At 46.7% G+C, this 18643-nt stretch overlaps 1 protein-coding gene across 2 annotated transcripts in view; it reads right to left on the bottom strand.

Moving 5' to 3' along the window:
- SLC25A13 (solute carrier family 25 member 13) overlaps nt 1-18643 on the bottom strand; it is a 136479-nt gene that overhangs the window by 84805 nt on the left and 33031 nt on the right. Inside the window, exons 2-3 of one of the 2 annotated variants that reach the window (XM_054020387.1) lie at nt 17314-17367; nt 2687-2829 (exon numbers count right to left, since the gene is read on the bottom strand). In XM_054020387.1, coding sequence (XP_053876362.1) covers nt 2687-2829; nt 17314-17367 — 197 coding nt within the window. Of the gene's footprint in view, nt 1-2686; nt 2830-17313; nt 17368-18643 lie in introns of those variants that run through there. The other variant, XM_054020388.1, reaches the window with a different exon arrangement.

Genomic DNA, 18643 nt, shown 5'->3' with positions numbered 1-18643 from the left:
TTATTCCTGGGCAGTGCAGCTCCACAACAAGATAAGTCTGTCCACGGTTGCAACTGGGGAGATCCATGTAAAAGACAATACAGTCTTAGGCTTCACTCTCTTTTCCAACTAAATTCTGGGGGAAGCAGGATCCCCCAGAGTCCTGTCCAGTCCACCCAGTCTCCACTCCTACACCAGTTCCAAGACGCAGAGCACAAGCCACAGGATCCAGAGTTGAAAGGACAACACCAAAAGTTACCTGAGCCTCCCCATCTGCACAAAAGGGAAAAAACATGTGTGAAGCTCTGTGCACAGATCTTAGGGTTGCAGGGGGAGGAGCACGCTAAGAACCTCCCCAACTCTGGGGTAAAAAGTCCTTAGCAACCAAGATGTTTCTGCTACTGAATCAGGAGCTGCTTCATAGTCCTGCTTGTCTGTCTGTCTTAGCATCCACCATGATAGTACTGAAGCTTCTCTCAGTAAGAGTGACTGCACTTGGCCATCCTGAGGGCCAGATGCTCCTTAAGACTGGAGTGAGGCCTGGAGGCAATGGAATGGCTGCCACCATATTTCTAGAACTCATTTATGCAAGCACGCACCACCTCTGCACTTGCATATTTCACAGCAATTAAAAAATACACCAAAATTAATTCACAATTCCTCCTGCAAGGTACATTCCCTGTAGATGTCTTTTGTTATACAGGAGGTCAGAGTAGATGTTCGATGGTCCATTCTGGTCTTGGAATCTATGAACATTCACAAAAGCCTGAGCTAAGCAGCCTGGCATTTTTTCCTCAAGCTTGCAGAGCTGGGCTTTGAAAGAATGCCAGGATGGAGTGAATTTCAGAAGAGGAGACCACCTGTTGCCAGTCCTAGAGAATTTCACTACAGGAACCAAAAGCAAGAGTGAGCCAAGTAAAACATGATTGCTTCAGGTTGGAGATCACAGAGCATTTTAATCATCATCAGAATGATGCATGAACGCCTGGGTACATGTGGCAGAACAATCCTGTGACAGGGTGCTACAGGGAGGTATCAAATCCTTTTCACTTTCTGAGCCTCCTCCATTCTTTCACAGAGTGCTATGACAACTAAGACTAGAAAATTCAAGAGATTCTCCAAAGAAACGCTAAGGGCATGAAAATCCTCAGTGACTGGCTGTTGCTAATAGATGCAGAGAGAAGCCCCATCCACACTAGGTTAGTAGCCATTGAAACACAAGCACAAATACCTACACTAAAATCAATGCAAAACTCCAGTAGTGAAAGGGCAATATAACATTGGATCATGAAATCCCAATTTGCTGATGATTTAACAGAGGCTATAGCTGTAATTTTGCTATCTGTGACACCAGCCTCCACTAAGGTAGGATAAAGTTATGTATTATACTCACAATCTTCCTGTTACAAAATGGCTTTGAAGCTCCAATAATGTAGAAAAAGCAGCCTTAAAACACCAAACGAAGAGAAGAGTGGTGGAAGCCTGGAAAGGGTTTATCATTTCCAGTTATAATCCATTTAAAGCCATCCTCACCACATAATAGTTATGTAAGCTTTTAAAGAATTCTTTTCTCAGAGATAGCAATCATCACGTTAACTTGTCTGCAAGGTCCATAGTGCCTAACCACAGGAGGTTTGCGAGGGTAAGTCGGGCGGGAGAAAGGGCACAAAGATGAACATGAAAGCACTTGGTTGTATGTGCTCATGCTGTAAAGAGTATGCATTTTCTATTCATGCTTCATTTTTATATTTTACTCCCTGCTACATACATTGTTCTTTATTTTTTTAAACCCACAACTATGGACTTGAGGACTTTAAGTTCTTCTAACGACACCGTAAGGCAGAGTTTGAAAAATCTATTCACCTGGGGTAAGGCAGCAGCTTGCCACGGCAAGTATCAACAGCAGAAGTTATGATTGCATTACAAAACGAAAAGGGGGGAGGGCTAACCTTGATTGTTGGCAAATTCAACCTTCTAAAAGTGACTCATGTGTAAGCTGCATAAATGCTGTCTTCCCAAGTCTGCCAACAGACTGCTCCAAACCCTTGATTGCTGCTCAAGAGATCTGCTCAGCAACAGCAAAAACAGATCAGAGCTTTGTAAGTTTTCACTAGTATTATTCAGAATTATGTAGGGCAACAGCAAAGGTGTCTCTTGCTTTGGTCAGACCTTCTCACTCTCCCGCATTCCCCCTCCTCCTCTCCCCCTCCCCTTTATTTAAAAAAAGGAAAAACGGGGAAAGGGAAAAGAAAAGAAAAGAAAAGAAAAGAAAAGAAAAGAAAAGAAAAGAAAAGAAAAAAGAGAGGAGTGACAAAAGCAAGAGAGGTTTATTAAATTTTAAAAAATAATTTAGTAAATATAAAGGTGATTAGCAATATGACAATTAAGTACAGTGCGTAATAGAGTACAACTGTTTGATTCTTTTAACTGCAGAGATTCAGACAATGTTTTTCACTCCAGCTGTAGGCTTATTGCTTGGGCTGATACATTCTAGGTAAATTTTTGAAAGTGCTCTCTGCTACACTGTTACACTGTGGTGGATATTGAAGGCTTGCTTGTCTCTATGAATTAGGTCAAGTATATGAGCAGTTTCTCGAAGTGCTATACAATACAGATGAATGAGCAGTGGTGAGATAAGATTCTCTTAAAAGGAAAGTTTATATACTTTCTAAACTCATTAAATTAGAATGAAAAACACAAGACATACCCATCCTTGGTCTGATCCACCACACCTCCCAGGAGCTGCACAGTGTTTGGATTGGGCACCCCAGCTCCTATTATTCCCAGGTACCGTGTGATAAAGTCATTAGGAGACATGAAAAATTCTCCATTTTTTTCAACACTTGCATACTGTAAAACAAAACAAAAAATATTTGTCTCAGATGAATTCTTCTCTAAACAATTGATACTTTTGGCATTTCAGCAGCATCCATTGGCTCAAGTCAGGATCAGGGCCACTGTGTTGCACGTTTCAGTGGTAGCCGTGTTAGTCTGTATCAGCAAAAAAAACAAGGAGTCCTTGTGGCACCTTAGAGACTAACACATTTATTTGGGCATCTGATGAAGTGGGTTCTAGCCCACGAAAGCTTATGCCCAAATAAATGTGTTAGTCTCTAAGGTGCCACAAGGACTCCTCGTTTTTTTGTGTGTGTTACACATATACATACTAACAGACAATTCCTGCCCCGGAAGAGTTTACAATCTACATTAAAACAAGATGCAACAAGTGAGTGTAACAAACAACTGAAGGTGGTAGGGAAGATAGAAGAGAGTAACAGACATAGGAATACATTAGTCAAAAGCACAGTAAGAAGGTTTCAACTGAAAAGATATAAAAAACCCAGCAATACTAACAATATCAGCAATTCTTATACATTTAGCTTAGAAATAGAATATAATTCTGCAATAAGGTCTTGATTCAGGAAGACACTTGTGAAGCATATGTTTAGATTGACTTCCATTGGACTTAAGTATGTGCTTTAATGATCTTCCTAAATAAGGATGATATCCTGAACCCAGGCTTAAGTGTTTTGCCTAGCAGGGAGATAGTATATGGTATTCTAGGCCCAAGGAGATGCAAATGGCTCTTGTTTATTTTTTATTTTATTCCTTAATTTGCAAAAGCTACAAAGTACATTAAGAGTGTACTATAGGTACAAAACAAGGTTTAAAAAGTTGCAAATTATCAGTATGTACGAGAAAAAAAACAACAAAGTGACCCTGTACAGTCTCCAAGGGTATGCATAAATCTTAGATCATTATTTCATTTCTACCTTCCCAGGCACAGAAATATGCATTAGTTACTAATATCTCACCATTTTGGCATATAAATTTTGGACTACTGAGTGTACTAAAACAACTCTGTCCCCAACGAGCATTTGCAGACAAATGGAAAGAAAGGCAGTAAAATCAGTCATACTCAGGCAAAGCCTGCACCCTATGGTGCTTCCTTGCAGCCATCTTCCACAGATAAATCCTCCCCTGTGTGTAACAGAACATGACAAGACGTCTTTAGCCTGATCCTTGTCATAAAAGCATATCCATAAGTAGTCTGAGTTTAGCAGGAAACAAAGTCAAAAAGTAAGATACTGTACTGTGAATATTCTTCCTTTTTCAGCGAGTCATTTTACTAGCATAAGGAACAGTTTATTCTCTTATTTATTTTGTTTTTAAAATCTCATTCATGGTTTATTCATGTAAAAGTTGTAAGTCTTAATGAAATAACGACTATTCTGGAGAAAACTGAATCAACAGCAGGAATACTTACATAGGATTTATGCAGAAAGATCGGAAATATAAATAAGATAGAAATCAGTAAGGGCCTGATTTTTCCACAGCTATTTATGTGGCATTATATCTTAGGCTTTGCCTACAGAGAGAAATTGACCAGCACAGCTATTCCAGTATAATTTAGCTATTCCAGCATAACACCCCTGTGAGGACACTATTCTGAAATAAATTATTTTGTTCCAGAATAACGGACACACATACACACACACACCGCCATCCTCCCCAGACACACACAAAAACCAAAGTGCCTGCGATGAAAGGAAAAGAACAAGAAAAGCAATAATAAACATGCCCTAATTGTACTGGCCTACCTCCTCCCACCCCTCCAAAAAAGTCACCTGGCATTACTGTATTTATTATCTTCCTGTAAGTTTGACAACAGTATATTTCCTTTCCCTGTGCAATGCTGAACCAAGCCCAGAGAGTCTCCAAAAGAAAAAAATATAAAGAAATCAAGAATACAGAAGGGGAGACCTCATGCATTTAAAAACAGGAGACCCAGAAGCAGAGGAAGACACACCAAGGACTTTATCCCCTTCTTTGTGTTTCTGTTAATATGCGGCATACCACACATGCAACAGCACTAGTTATCGCCAAACAGACGAGCCTCAGAGACCCCAAAATATGGGGCCCAAGTACTTTGACATTAAAAATAATATTTCAGGTACAAGATTTCCTCTCCTTTTCACCACTGTGTTCCCTACCCTTTCCAAAATATGTTAATGCACCCAATCTAGGTAATTTTGTGCAACGTGTATAAAAAGGTAAATATGGCCTTATTCCTCAAATCAGATATAAAAAGTTTTAGGAGGAAATAAGTTTAACACATTGGTAAAGGAAAAATCTAGGCAGTATTTGTGACACCATATGTTTGCTTCAAGAAAAACAGATCTATATCAGGACAACAAACGTGCTGAACAGGAAAGAAAATTGTTAATTGTTTTTTGTTTGTTTGTTTTTACATAGGATGACAAAACATTGCTACAACTCCCCATAGTGCATTCCCCACACTGAAGTAATAAAATAAATTAGGTGTCTATTGCTATTTTGTGGTGTACTTCAAAGACATGTATTTTGTTTTACATTGCTGTGCCTCTTTCAGGGGAAGGAAACCACCAGTTCTTAGTTCACAGAGCTACACTGGTGCCTGCTAAGTACTGTTAGGTCTACTCTAGCTACCTCCACTTTGGCATCCTTCTGAGAGTTAGCAGTACGTAGATTTTTTTCCAAGTACAGTACTGTCCTCAAGGTAAGTGTTTTGCATTGGCAAAAATCATACGAAAAACAGACTAATTTACTTACATCGGCACACATATGCTGGTTAGCATTGTGGGATTTATATTTCAATAGATATTTATTTTTAAAGCAAGCTCACTAGCTGAGATGCTGGAAGGAATTTCCAATTGTAAAAGAACTAGCAGATCCATTGATTTCAATGTAATCGCTTGCGAGAAAACAATCTTTAAGAATCCCAGACTCAAAAACTTTTAACACAACTGTTATTGAGAAACAAACCAAATAAATCAGCCAGTCTATGCTTCTATATTTTATTTTTTCTTCCAGGCTGACCCCCTGCTAGGACACTCAATAACAGAAAAAAGCACAGGGTTTCAGTGTCCCCCCGTTTCTCGTCACTGTGATTTACTCGCGTATTTGAAATCCAATCACATATTCTGCACTACATATAGAAAATGACCTTGAAAAATGTCAACTTGCTCATTTTGACTAAAGTCTAATCTCTTAGGGGTTATGGTAGAACAGCTACAAAAAGTAGAGTTACTATTGGAAATTATCATAACAAAAGAAAAAACATCAATTCTATTGGTTTTGGAACAGAGGCACGAAAAAAATATGGTCCTTCACAATCATCTCTTTTCTCCACTTTGGCAATTATACCCACAGAGAATTTGATCTAATACAATAGTACTTAATAGCTTTTCGGTTACTTACTTCCATACATTTCAGATTGTAAAGTATTAACCAGTTCAGCCACATTTTTAGGAAAGATTTACAAACATTTTACTGGAACCTTTTTTTTTTTTTCTTCTTTAAATTAAAAATGGCAAAATGGATTATATGCAACTAAGGATTTAGGTTGGGTTATGTGAAGCATTTAATCTGATAGCTATATTTATTTCTACATTGTATGTAATATTATAGTAGGTTATTTTGGCAAAGATTTTTTTTAACAAGTGTAATATGGGAAAATTGCTGTTAAATTATATTCATAAATACAGATCCATCAACCTTGAGAGACAACTGGATTGGTCCCACAAATTACATTCACACGAGGTAGCTTAATTAACATTTGTGGCCATAAAAGACGGTTACTCACCATTGTAACTGTTGTTCTTCGAGATGTGTTGCTCATATCCATTCCATTAGGTGTGTGCGCGCCGCGTGCACGATCGTCGGAAGATTTTCTACCCTAGCAACACCGGCGGGTCGGCTGTGGAGCCCCCTAGAGTGGCGCCTTCATGGCGCTGAATATATACCCCAGCCGACCCGGCGCCCCCTCAGTTCCTTCTTGCCGGCTACTCCGACAGTGGGGACGGGGGGCGGGTTTGGAATGGATATGAGCAACACATCTCGAAGAACAACAGTTACAACGGTGAGTAACCGTCTTTTCTTCTTCGAGTGCTTGCTCATATCCATTCCATTAGGTGACTCCCAAGCCCAACTTAGGTGGTGGGGTCGGAGTGAGACATTGCCGTGTGCAAAACCGCTGATCCGAAGGCAGCATCGTCCCTGGACTGCTGCACTAGTGCATAGTGAGCTGTAAACGTGTGGACTGATGACCAAACCGCCGCTCTACAAATGTCCTGTATCGGAACATGTGCCAGGAAAGCAGTCGAGGAGGCTTGGGCCCTCGTGGAGTGAGCGGTGAGGTGCGGTGCTGAGACACCTGCCAGGTCATAGCAAGTCCGGATGCAAGACGTAATCCAGGAGGATAGGCGCTGTGAGGAGACCGGTGAGCCTTTCATTCGGTCGGCCACTGCAACGAAGAGCTGCGTCGTCTTTCTAAAGTGCTTTGTGCGGTCAATATAGAAGGCCAGGGCCCTTCGTACGTCCAGGGAATGCAAGCGTTGATCCTGGCGAGTGGCATGTGGTTTGGGATGAAAGACCGGGAGAAAGATGTCCTGGTTGATGTGAAAAGGAGAAACCACCTTAGGGAGAAAGGCAGGATGTGGACGAAGCTGCACTTTATCCTTATGGAAAACTGTATAAGGGGGCTCGGATGTCAGCGCCCTGAGTTCAGAAACGCGCCTTGCTGAGGTGATGGCTACGAGGAAGGCTGTCTTCCAGGATAGGTACAGAAGTGAACAGGTGGCCAGTGGCTCGAATGGAGGACCTGTGAGCTTGGAGAGAACCAGGTTGAGGTCCCACGTCGGGACGGGCTGACGTTGTTGTGGGTACATCCGGTCTAAGCCCTTGAGGAATCTAACGACCATCGGGTTAGAGAATACCGAGGACGCGAGTTCCCCTGGGTGAAAGGCCGATATAGCGGCCAGGTGAACCCTAATTGAAGATATCGCCAACCCCTGATGTTTTAGGGAGAGGAGATACTCCAAAATGAGAGGAATGGGTGCCTGCAACGGGGACGTGGCTCGTTGTTCACACCAACAGGAGAACCGCTTCCACTTGGCCAGGTACGTGGTGCGTGTTGAGGGCTTCCTACTGCTCAGCAGAATCTGTTGGACAGAGTGCGAGCATTGCTGCTCTGCCTGGGTGAACCATGGAGCAGCCACGCCGTGAGGTGGAGTGATTGCAGGTCGGGGTGACGCAGCCGGCCGTGGTCCTGCGTGATGAGATCCGGATACAACGGAAGCGGGATCGGTGTCTGAACCGAGAGTTCCAACAGTGTGGTGTACCAATGTTGTCTCGGCCACGCTGGAGCGACCAGAATTACCTGTGCCTGGTCTCTGCGCAATTTGAGCAGTACCTTGTGGACCAGAGGAAACGGAGGGAAGGCGTAAAACAGGTGGTCTTTCCAGGGAAGGAGAAACGCATCCGAGAGGGAGCCCGGAGCTCGACCTTGTAGGGAGCAGAACACGTGGCACTTCCTGTTGTCTCGGGATGCAAACAGGTCTATCTGGGGAAACCCCCACCTCTGGAAGATGGAATGTATGATGTCCGGACGGATAGACCACTCGTGCGTCTGGAAGGACCTGCTGAGTCGGTCCGCTAGAGTGTTCTGGACTCCAGGGAGGAACGATGCCGTGAGGTGGATTGAGTGGGCGATGCAGAAGTCCCACAGGCGAATGGCCTCTTGGCATAGGATTGACGAACGTGCTCCTCCTTGCTTGTTGATGTAAAACATGGCCGTGGTGTTGTCGATGAGAACTAACACACATCGGCCACGTAGGAGGTTGAGAAATGCCTGGCACGCCAGGCGCACCGCCATCAGTTCCCGAACATTGATGTGCAGGGCTAGCTGGGATGCAGTCCACAGGCCCTGGGTATGGTGTTCGTTGAGATGGGTGCCCCAACCCAGAGATGAAGCGTCTGTGACCAGGTGCAGAGAGGGTTGTGGGGCGTGAAATGGCATCCCCTCGCAGACCACATTGTGATCTAGCCACCAGGTGAGGGAGGTCAGGACCGAGATCGGGACCGTGACCACCATGTTCAGGCTGTCCCGATGTGGACGGTATATTGATGACACCCAGGTTTGAAGTGGGCGAAGCCGAAGTCTGGCATACCTGGTTACGTACGTGCAGGAAGCCATGTGGCCCAGCAGGGTAAGGCACGACCTCACCGTGGTAGTTGGGAACGCCTGGAGCCCTTGAATGAGGCTCATGATGGTGCCAAATCGGTTGTCTGGCAGGATGGCTTGTGCACGTCTGGAGTCTAGAACTGCGCCTATGAATTCTATTCTCTGGGTAGGTTCTAGAGTGGATTTGTCCTTGTTGAGTAGGATGCCCAACTCGTTGAATGTGTGCACTATTATGTGGACGTGAGCTTGAACTTGCTCCTTGGTGCGACCGCGTACCAGCCAGTCGTCTAGGTACGGGAACACCTGTATCCCTTGCCGACGAAGGTACGCTGCCACGACAGCCATACATTTCGTGAACACTCTTGGGGCCGAGGATAGGCCGAAGGGAAGGACTGCAAATTGGTAGTGCACCATGTTTACCACGAATCGCAGGAAGCGTCTGTGAGGTGGGTAAATTGAGATGTGAAAGTATGCGTCTTTCATGTCGAGGGCGGCGAACCAGTCTCCAGGATCGAGGGAAGGGATAATGGCCCCCAAAGAGACCATGCGGAACTTCAACTTTACTACGAATTTGTTGAGTCCGCGCAAGTCCAAGATGGGCCGCAGACCTCCTTTGGACTTGGGGATCAGGAAGTAACGGGAATAAAATCCCCTGCCCCTTAACTCTACTGGAACCTCCTCTATGGCCCCCATGGCCAGGAGCGTAGAAACCTCCTGAATAAGAAGTTGCTCGTGAGAAGGGTCCCTGAAGAGGGACGGGGAAGGGGGGTGGGAGGGGGGGATAGAAGAAAATTGGATAGCGTATCCCCTCTCCACCGTGCGGAGGACCCAACGGTCCGAAGTTATAAGGGACCAAGCACGGTGGAAGTGGGAGAGGCGATCCCGAAAGGAGGGGGTTGGATCCTGGGGGATGACTGGGGCGCCGTCCTCGACCGCACCTTCAAAAGTTCTGCCTGGGGCCTGAAGGTGGTCTAGGTGGCCCCTGGTTTGGGCCGGGTTGAGGGCCGGTCCACCTTCTTCTACCACCTCGCCCTCGCCTCCTGGCCGAGTCCTGTCTCTGACGAGGTGGGGGGGGGTAGAAGCGCTGAGGCTGCGGCCTAAACGGCCTGCGCTGAGGGCCCACAACATGCATCCCCAGGGAGCGCATGATTGTTCTCGAGTCCTTTAGGCTCTGCAGGCGAGAGTCCGTTTTGTCTGAGAACAATCCGTGTCCCTCAAAGGGGAGATCCTGTAGGGTTTGCTGCAGCTCCGGAGGCAAACCCGAGACCTGAAGCCAGGAGATCCTACGCATAGCGATACCCGAAGCCAGGGTCCTCGCAGCTGAGTCTGCTATGTCCAAGGAGGCCTGCAAGGAGGTCCGAGCCACCTTCTTGCCCTCCTCTACCATGGCTCCAAACTCTTCCCTGGACTCTTGGGGAATCAGCTCCTTAAACTTCCCCATAGAGTTCCAGGAGTTGAAACTGTAGCGGCTCAGCAGCGCCTGTTGGTTCGCTGCTCTAAGTTGTAGCCCTCCGGCTGAGTAAACCTTACGGCCAAACAAATCGAGCCGCTTAGCCTCTTTTGATTTAGGCGCTGCAGCCTGCTGGCCGTGGCGCTCTCGTGCGTTCACTGATTCCACCACCAGTGAACACGGTTGGGGGTGGGTATACAAGTACCCATAGTCCTTAGACGGGACAAAGTATTTCCTTTCCACCCCTCTCGCTGTGGGTGGGATAGAGGCAGGAGTCTGCCATATCGTATCCGCATTCATTTGAATCGTGCGGATCAGGGGTAACGCTACCCTTGATGGGGCATCCGCTCCAAGGATATTCACGATCGGGTCGTGAACCTCCACTATCTCCTCCGCCTGCAGGTCCATATTACGGGCCATCCTGCGCAGAAGATCCTGGTGAGCCCGAAGATCTATTGGAGGCGGGCCTGTGCACGATGTGCCCGCCACTGCCTCATCGGGAGAAGAAGAGGAAGATGCCTCCGGTGGAACAGGATCCAAGGGCTGGTCCTGGTCTCCCTGTTCCTGGGCTGGAGCATCACCTGTGCCTGGGTCCAGGGTGTCAGGTGGTGCGGACCCAGAGGCCTCCATGCCCCCTGGCGGAGGCCGAGAGATGGTGGACTCCGGGGCCCCTCTGACGGAGTGACCGGAGCGAGAGGTCGACGCAATTGGAGCCCCTTGCGCCTGATGGTACGCCCACGGGGTCCAGAACGACCAGTGAGATGGGCCATGAGCAGGGTCCTCTGCTACCTCCTGCCAATGGCCTATGTCCTGCTCCTCGGCTTGACCCTGAGGGGGGTATGCCGATCTCGATACTTCCTCAGAGGAGCGGGACACCGATCTCGATGGCCATGGCGGTGCCGAGTGCGTCGAGACGAATCCCGTGGGATGCGGTGCCGCACGGTGCCGGTCCGGGGATGTTCTATCTCCACGCGGTGCCGGCGATCGGTGCCGGGACCGCGACCGGTGCCGATGACCTCGTCGGTGCCGGGAGTCGGATCTGGACCTCGACGAGGACCTGGAGTATGCCCGGTGCCGGGAGCGGCCTCTCGACGTCGAGCGTCGACCGTAGCGGTGCCGAGAGCTACGTCTCGACGTTGATCGGTGCCGACGATCATATCGGTGCCGAGACGTAGAGCGGTGCCGCGAAGAAGATCTTGGCCGCGAGTACGACCGGTGCCGAGATGATATTCGGTGCCGGGACTGCGAGCGGCGTGGGGACCTGCTTCGGGACCTGGAGCGGTGCCGAGGTTCCAGTCCTTGTGGAGGGCGCATCAAGGCAGGTTTCCCCCTCGACTGGACCGGGCGAGTCAGCGGTGCAGTCGGTGCCGGTGGTTGAGGCGGTGCCGGCTCCGTGAGAGCTATTAAGTCTCTCGCCGCCGCGAAGGTCTCTGGAGTCGACGGTAGGCACTGTATCACCGCCGGCCTCGGTGGAGACGCTATCTGCACCGGACTCAACGGCTTCGGTGCCGGAGTCGACGGTGCTGGAGGCACCTGTTTCCTTTGCTCCACCGGCGGACGCGGCTCTACCCCCGGCACTGGGGGAGCTGGCGTCTTCGGCACGGACGTCCCCGTTTTATGGGCTTTTTTATGCCCCGGGGATAATGATCGGCGCCGAGGCACTGCTTGCGGTGCCGACGAGGTCCGGTGCCGGGGAGGCTTGTCTGACGCCACTCGCGTGGTCGTCAAAGCCGGTGCTGCCGGTGCACTGCGCACCGAGGTGCTAGGCGCCGGGGTCTGGCCCGTAGAGGGAGTGTCCGGGCTAAGTGCCGCCTCCATCAGGAGTTGCCTGAGCCGAAAGTCCCGCTCCTTCTTGGTCCTTGGTCTGAAGGCCTTACAGATCTTGCACTTATCTGTTTGGTGGGACTCTCCCAGGCACTTCAGACAGGAGTCGTGCGGGTCGCTCGTGGGCATAGGCTTCGCGCAGGAGGCGCACTGCTTGAAGCCGGGAGCGTTGGGCATGAGCCCGGCCCCGCGGCCGGGGAAGAAAGGGGGAGACGACCCCCTTAATCCCCTGAGCTACTTAGAACAACTATAACAACTTTTTTAAAACTATTTAACTATTTAACTATAAACACTATAACTATAACTGCTAATAACCAACAAAGCTAGGGAGAGTGGAGAACAGCTAAGCAGCGCTCCACAGTTCCAACGACCGTCAGGGGCGGTAAGAAGGAACTGAGGGGGCGCCGGGTCGGCTGGGGTATATATTCAGCGCCATGAAGGCGCCACTCTAGGGGGCTCCACAGCCGACCCGCCGGTGTTGCTAGGGTAGAAAATCTTCCGACGATCGTGCACGCGGCGCGCACACACCTAATGGAATGGATATGAGCAAGCACTCGAAGAAGAACTTGTCCTTAATACAGTATAACAATGTGATGCACCCACTCTCTCCCATCTCAGTGACTGGTGTAGCACTTTCTGCATTATTGTGAGCAAAATATTCAGATCATTTTTCACTCATGAGACCATTGAACTATCTACTTTACTTTCCAGTCTAATGGAGGAAGGTGCAGGTGAGGAGTAGAAAGGTGGGAGGAGGTGAGATAGTTTGCTATTGTGGTTAGCATGCTTCTCTGTGGCCCCTCAGATTCTTGGCTTCGAACAGCTGAAGGCAACCAACATGATAAAGTTAATCTTCAGAGGCAGAGTTAGGAATAATGCTTGTGTACATGCGATAGCAGAATTTCACATTGTTCTGAGAAAACCAGAGCCTAATATTTTCCAGAAGGGAGAGTCTTCTCTCTGTGGACCACATTTCTTCTCCCCACTTTACTCCTGGTGGAATTCTGCACCACTGCGCAATGCAGAACTTTGCAGAAATTAACATTGTGTGTGCAGAATTTCCTTTTCCCCACAGAAATGGGCTGCAGTGCTGCTAGCTGCCACTAGGGGCCCTTGGACTCGGCAGAGCCCAATTTTCACATAGAAGACACTGCTGAGGGGAGAGGGAGGGAGCTAAAGGGTTCCTGGCAGTTGCAGTTCCCAGCATGCCCTGAGGGAAGGAGAGAGTGGTGCACAGGAAACTCCATGCAAGCTGGGACCAAGCATCAGGCTGTTTCTCCCTCTGAATCTTTGGGCTCTGGGGGGTAGAGAGGGAGTGTGGGTATCTGGGCGGGGGAGAAGGGGGGGTGGAGGTGGGATTGTGGGTGTCTGGCTCCCTGGCTGGGCTCTGGGAGCAGAGGGGCAGAGAAACAGGAACTGGGTTGTTATAAAGAGTTCTTTAACTCTCTACTCCTGGGGAAATGTTTGTGTGTGTCTACATTGTTACAGACATACTTGCTGACAGGTATTTTGAAATAAAGTACCAAAATAATTGAAACTGGTGTGATTATGTAGTGTTATTTTGACAAATAAAATTTGCAGAATATTTAATTTTTTGGCACAGAATGCCCCCAGGAATAACTCTTGCAATAAAAATCATTGGAATCCTTCTGGCCTGGCTCCTCTATTTGTTCTTGCTCCTCAAAGGAGCACAAGAACACCTCCCCTAAGGCCAGTTGTCCTGATAGATACCAGTTCTGAGACAGTCTTTTATGGCTCAATTTTCATAACTGAATGTCTAGCTTCAGGTGCATAAGTACACAGATGGGCAACTATATCCCACCATTTTCCCCGCAGTTATAATTCACAAGAGTCTACAACGAGCTTATGCAGGTCATGGGGTTGGGTACAATTTAGTACGGTATTAGATCTTTGTCTTTCAACACCTTTGCAAAAGAAGGTAAGATTCAAGAGATCAACCCACCGTCCCATCTCCACCACTCTGACCACCTAAACCAGTGGTTCCCAAACTGGGGTTCGTGAACCCCTGGGGGTTCACGAAATGTTACAGGGGGTTCTCAGGAAAAAATTCCCGAATGGCGGACAGAACTATCCGTAGGGACCCCGGGCAGCATGGGCCAGCAGCCCAGAACCTTGGGGACTTCCAAGAGCTAAGCAGATCAAAGCAAGCATATCTATCACACTGAGGAGATTTAAACTTCAAGACTCCTTTTACGAAATAGAAAGGGAGGTGGATATTTTTTGCTGTTTTTAAAATTAAATAGGCTGCTACTGTTGTTTTAAAATTATTATGAAGAACAAGTTTAAGCTTTGTTGTAACGAGCATTGTTTGCCTGGACTGCTCAAGACCTGAATGCTTGTGTAGGAGAAACTCTTTCAGTTGGCTTCTTAAATACCTTCATGCTTTTTCACATCAGATACTCCTTGATAAAACAAAGGAGCCAGAGGAGCCAGTATGGGGGGGCGACGAGGGTCACATGGTGCCCCCAAGTCAGTGTGGTGCCCCGTGGATCCCTGCCCTTTTTTTCCAGTGGCCCCCAGGGGCTCCCCACTTTTCTGGCTTTGACCCCGCACCCCTTTTTTCTACTGGCACCTCTGATAGGAGCCTTGTCTTATAACAGGCTTAATCAAAAGTGATACAAGCTACAAAAGTGAGATCTTGGAAAAGTGTTGCTATTTTCATAATGTAATAAAAATACTCTAATCACAAAAAAAATTAATAAATAGTGTGTAATAAGCATGTCATAAAAACAAATTTTATATTTCCAAGATCAATGCTTTTTTAATTTATGCTGAGGTAAGGGAGAAAATCCATGGAAATATTCGTTTTTAGGAGGGGGTTCACGAGACTTGACATTTTAGTGAAAGGGGTTCGTGAGTTGTTAAAGTTTGGGAACCACTGATCTAAACTGATCTGAAGGGAAACTTTCCTACACATCCATATCCTCCCTGCTCGTTACACAGTCCTACTTTTCTCCATAGGGAAGCACTATCTATACACTGCTACATCCACTGTACTATTAAGCCCTTAGGGCATTTTTTGTAAAAAATTTATCGTGGTGATCACAGCCTAAGACCACAATCCAGCAAAACACTTCAGCACTGACTTAACTTTAAGCATATGAGAAGTTAGAGTGAAATCAATGAGACTAGTCTCATGCTTAAGTGCTTTCCTGGATCAGGGACTAAAGGAAAAAGGTAGCAATGTATTTCACAACCTCCTTTTTCAGAGCCCCTTTTTACTAGGAAGCAATCAGAGGTGTTGCATAAATTCTGTTGCACCACAATTTAGTGATCAGTTTTCCAAGCTTTGAATATATTTCTTCTTTTACAACAATCTTGTTATGTTCCAGTAGTCACTTTGGATCAGCTGCTAGAACTTCTCATAACAGAACTATTTTGCTCTCTACCTTTAAATTAGGCTTAGACAGAGCCAAATTTTAAAAGACAGGCCTCTATCTCTAACAGTTAAACTCCGGGTCAGGTTCCAGAGGCAGCTTCTTTCACAGGCCCAGGGAAGCTTGTCCCCCGCTCTGGGCCGGGGTGGGTGGGTAAAAACAGTGCCCCCCGACCCCTGCGGGGGAAGGTGAAAACAGCTCCCATGGCTTACAGGAAAGCAGCACAGACCCCTGTGCTGCTCCTGCTCCGCCAGCCAGAGGGGGCTCACAGCTTTGCTTGTGAGTCTGAACATCTTCACTTCCTAGCTGTAAGTGGATACCCCACATGTGGGGGTAGGGGTGGGGACTGGCAGCCCAGATGCACCTACCTTCAAAATGTAATACAGGCACAGCACAGTATTTGCTTTTTTCCCCGTCTCTGATACTGCCTGGTGGTTATTTCCAGTTTCACATGGTGTCCGGTTGACCAGTCAGTCTGTAACTCTGGTGTTGGTATCTTTGAGGTTCTACTACATTTGCACACTTTTAAGCTCCATTACCTATATACATTAAAGCGATGATGCTTCAGAAGTGTAGGCACGTGCAAGCAGAAGCACAATGAAGCCTCCTTGCAAATTTGATCCTGAATAAGACTTCTGCAAATAAAGTCCTAAGCCTGAGGTGGTGGGTATGGAGATATACCAGAACAAAATGATGTTCATTTTGGGATTATAAACCAGGAAACGTCCATTTTTAGTTAAATCTCACTGCTTAAGGGTGAAAAAAAAAAGGGGGGGGATTGTTCTAAGATTCCAAGTGCCATTTCTGAAATTTTTTTTGGGGGGGGAAAGAAGATAATGCCTTATGGCAGGGGTCGGCAACGTTTGGCACGCGGCTGCCAGGGTAAGCACCCTAGCGGGCCGGGCCAGTTTATTTACCTGCTGACGCGGCAGGTTCGGCTGATCGCGGCCCCCACTGGCCGCGGTTCGCCATCCCGGGCCAATGGGGGCGGTGGGAAGCCACGGCCAGCACATCCCTCGCCCGCGCCGCTTCCCACCGCCCCCATTGGCCCGGGACGGCGAACCGCGGCGCCGCGATCAGCCGAACCTGCCGCGTCAGCAGGTAAATAAACTGGCCCGGCCCGCTAGGGTGCTTACCCTGGCGAGCCGCGTGCCAAACGTTGCCGACGCCTGCCTTATGGCCTCCACCGCTCCTGCAAATATTTCCCTGGCAGCCCAGCAGGGGAAGCAGAAATAACATGAAACTGATAAGTACTGCAATCACTACATATGCTGATCCTGCCCGCACCTCTAGGGAAGCGGATGCACAAGTGCAACAGCACGGAGGGTAGAAGACAGGTTACCCATTGGTCTAACAGCAACATGTCTTCAACATTTTTACCATGTGTAGGAACAGTACTGAAATATCCTTCCCTTTTTCTGAACACTTTCTTTCCAAGATATTAATATTTTCCTGAGCCAATACAATAATCACTCAAGAATGTATTTGACTTCTTGGTGAGCATTGTTCAATTTTGATAGTTGTATTTAAGTCTAACATGGTAATAATACGGTGAATGATTAATGGTTAAAGCTATCAAGAGTTGAATGCTACAATAAAGGAGCAAAAGATACGAAAATTTTAGTCTGAAAGGGTAAAAATATTTACTCTATACATACCTTCAAAAATATTGTTTTCAACTCAGCTGGATCAGCTCTCTTGGTTAGAGCCACCTACAAGTAAATACATTTACATTAATATGCATATTTTATACAAAAGATGTAAAATGTCATTTAAAAGGAAAAATTCAAACAGAATTAATGATGAAAATAAATGTTTGTCTTAGGTAAATCAGCGACTGATTTAGTTGGTCATGTTTACTCACTTAACATTTACACTAAGTTATTCAACACTTTTGCTGTAAATGTTTCTCCTATGCATTCTTCAATTCTTAAACCTGCAGGTTGCATATCTGCCAAAGTACCAACTCCCTCCAAAGTACTAATCTGCTGTACCTAAGCATTTATACCATGCTCATCACATAGCTTTGCGCTTACCGCACCTATCATCTCAGGATCTCAAAGTGCTTTATAAGACATATATTATCCCCACTTTACACTGATGAATTAGAAGACTTACTCAAGAAAACACAACAAGTAATGGAAGGCTCAGGATTAGAACTCAGATCTTCTGTGCTAATCTTCTACTATAATCTTGCTGGAATTTCTACCTCCTACTCCCATTATTTGAAAATATATGGTCTTGTAGCATAGACTTTGTGACACCACACCACACCAAATCTTGTGCTTAAGATTTTACTGCAGAAAAGGCAGCTAGCTTACAAAAAAGAAAGCTCGAATTCCCATGAACTGTCATCTATAGCAGCAAAATAAATTACTAGCAAAGCTTTTTAAAAATTTATGAACACTCAGTATGGAAATAGGAATTTGGGACAATCCCCATTCTCCTTTTGTAGTTAGCTGGTGGCATTTGCTGCTTTCCATCTCTCTCTCACACTCTTTCTTTGGATGTGAATGAATGTAGCCCCTCAATGTGTGCATTCCAGATTTTTTGCTGCCCCCTCCACAAATTTTTAGCCAAAATAAGCACCATCATAATAAGCATAATCTGACGGTCAAATCAGCACATAACCTTCATCTATAACCTGTAAAAGCTACTCAAAGCACTCCGTTAACTTGGGTTTTCAGACTGTTTTTGGATTAGGGCTGTCAAACTATTAAAAAAAAATTAATCACGGGAATAAAAAAATAGTTGTGATTAATCGCAGTTTTAATCGCACTGTTAAACAATAATAGAATAGACAGAGTGCGAGTGTGAGTTGTAGGGAGTGTGTCAGCATGCCATCTCTTTAAGCATAGCACTCACCAGCCTGAACGCTTGCTGAGACATCAGCAGCCGCGAGCAGTTCCTACTCTGACCCAGAGGCAGCGGCACAGACAGCCTCCCTGTCCCCCACCCCAGCTCAGCAGAGACCAGATATACGGGTGG

The sequence above is a fragment of the Malaclemys terrapin genome, chromosome 2, assembly GCF_027887155.1.
Source record: "Malaclemys terrapin pileata isolate rMalTer1 chromosome 2, rMalTer1.hap1, whole genome shotgun sequence".
NCBI lineage: Eukaryota > Metazoa > Chordata > Testudines > Emydidae > Malaclemys > Malaclemys terrapin.
The sequence above is the reverse complement of the archived record's forward strand: the minus strand, read 5'-3'. Positions and strand labels throughout refer to the sequence as shown.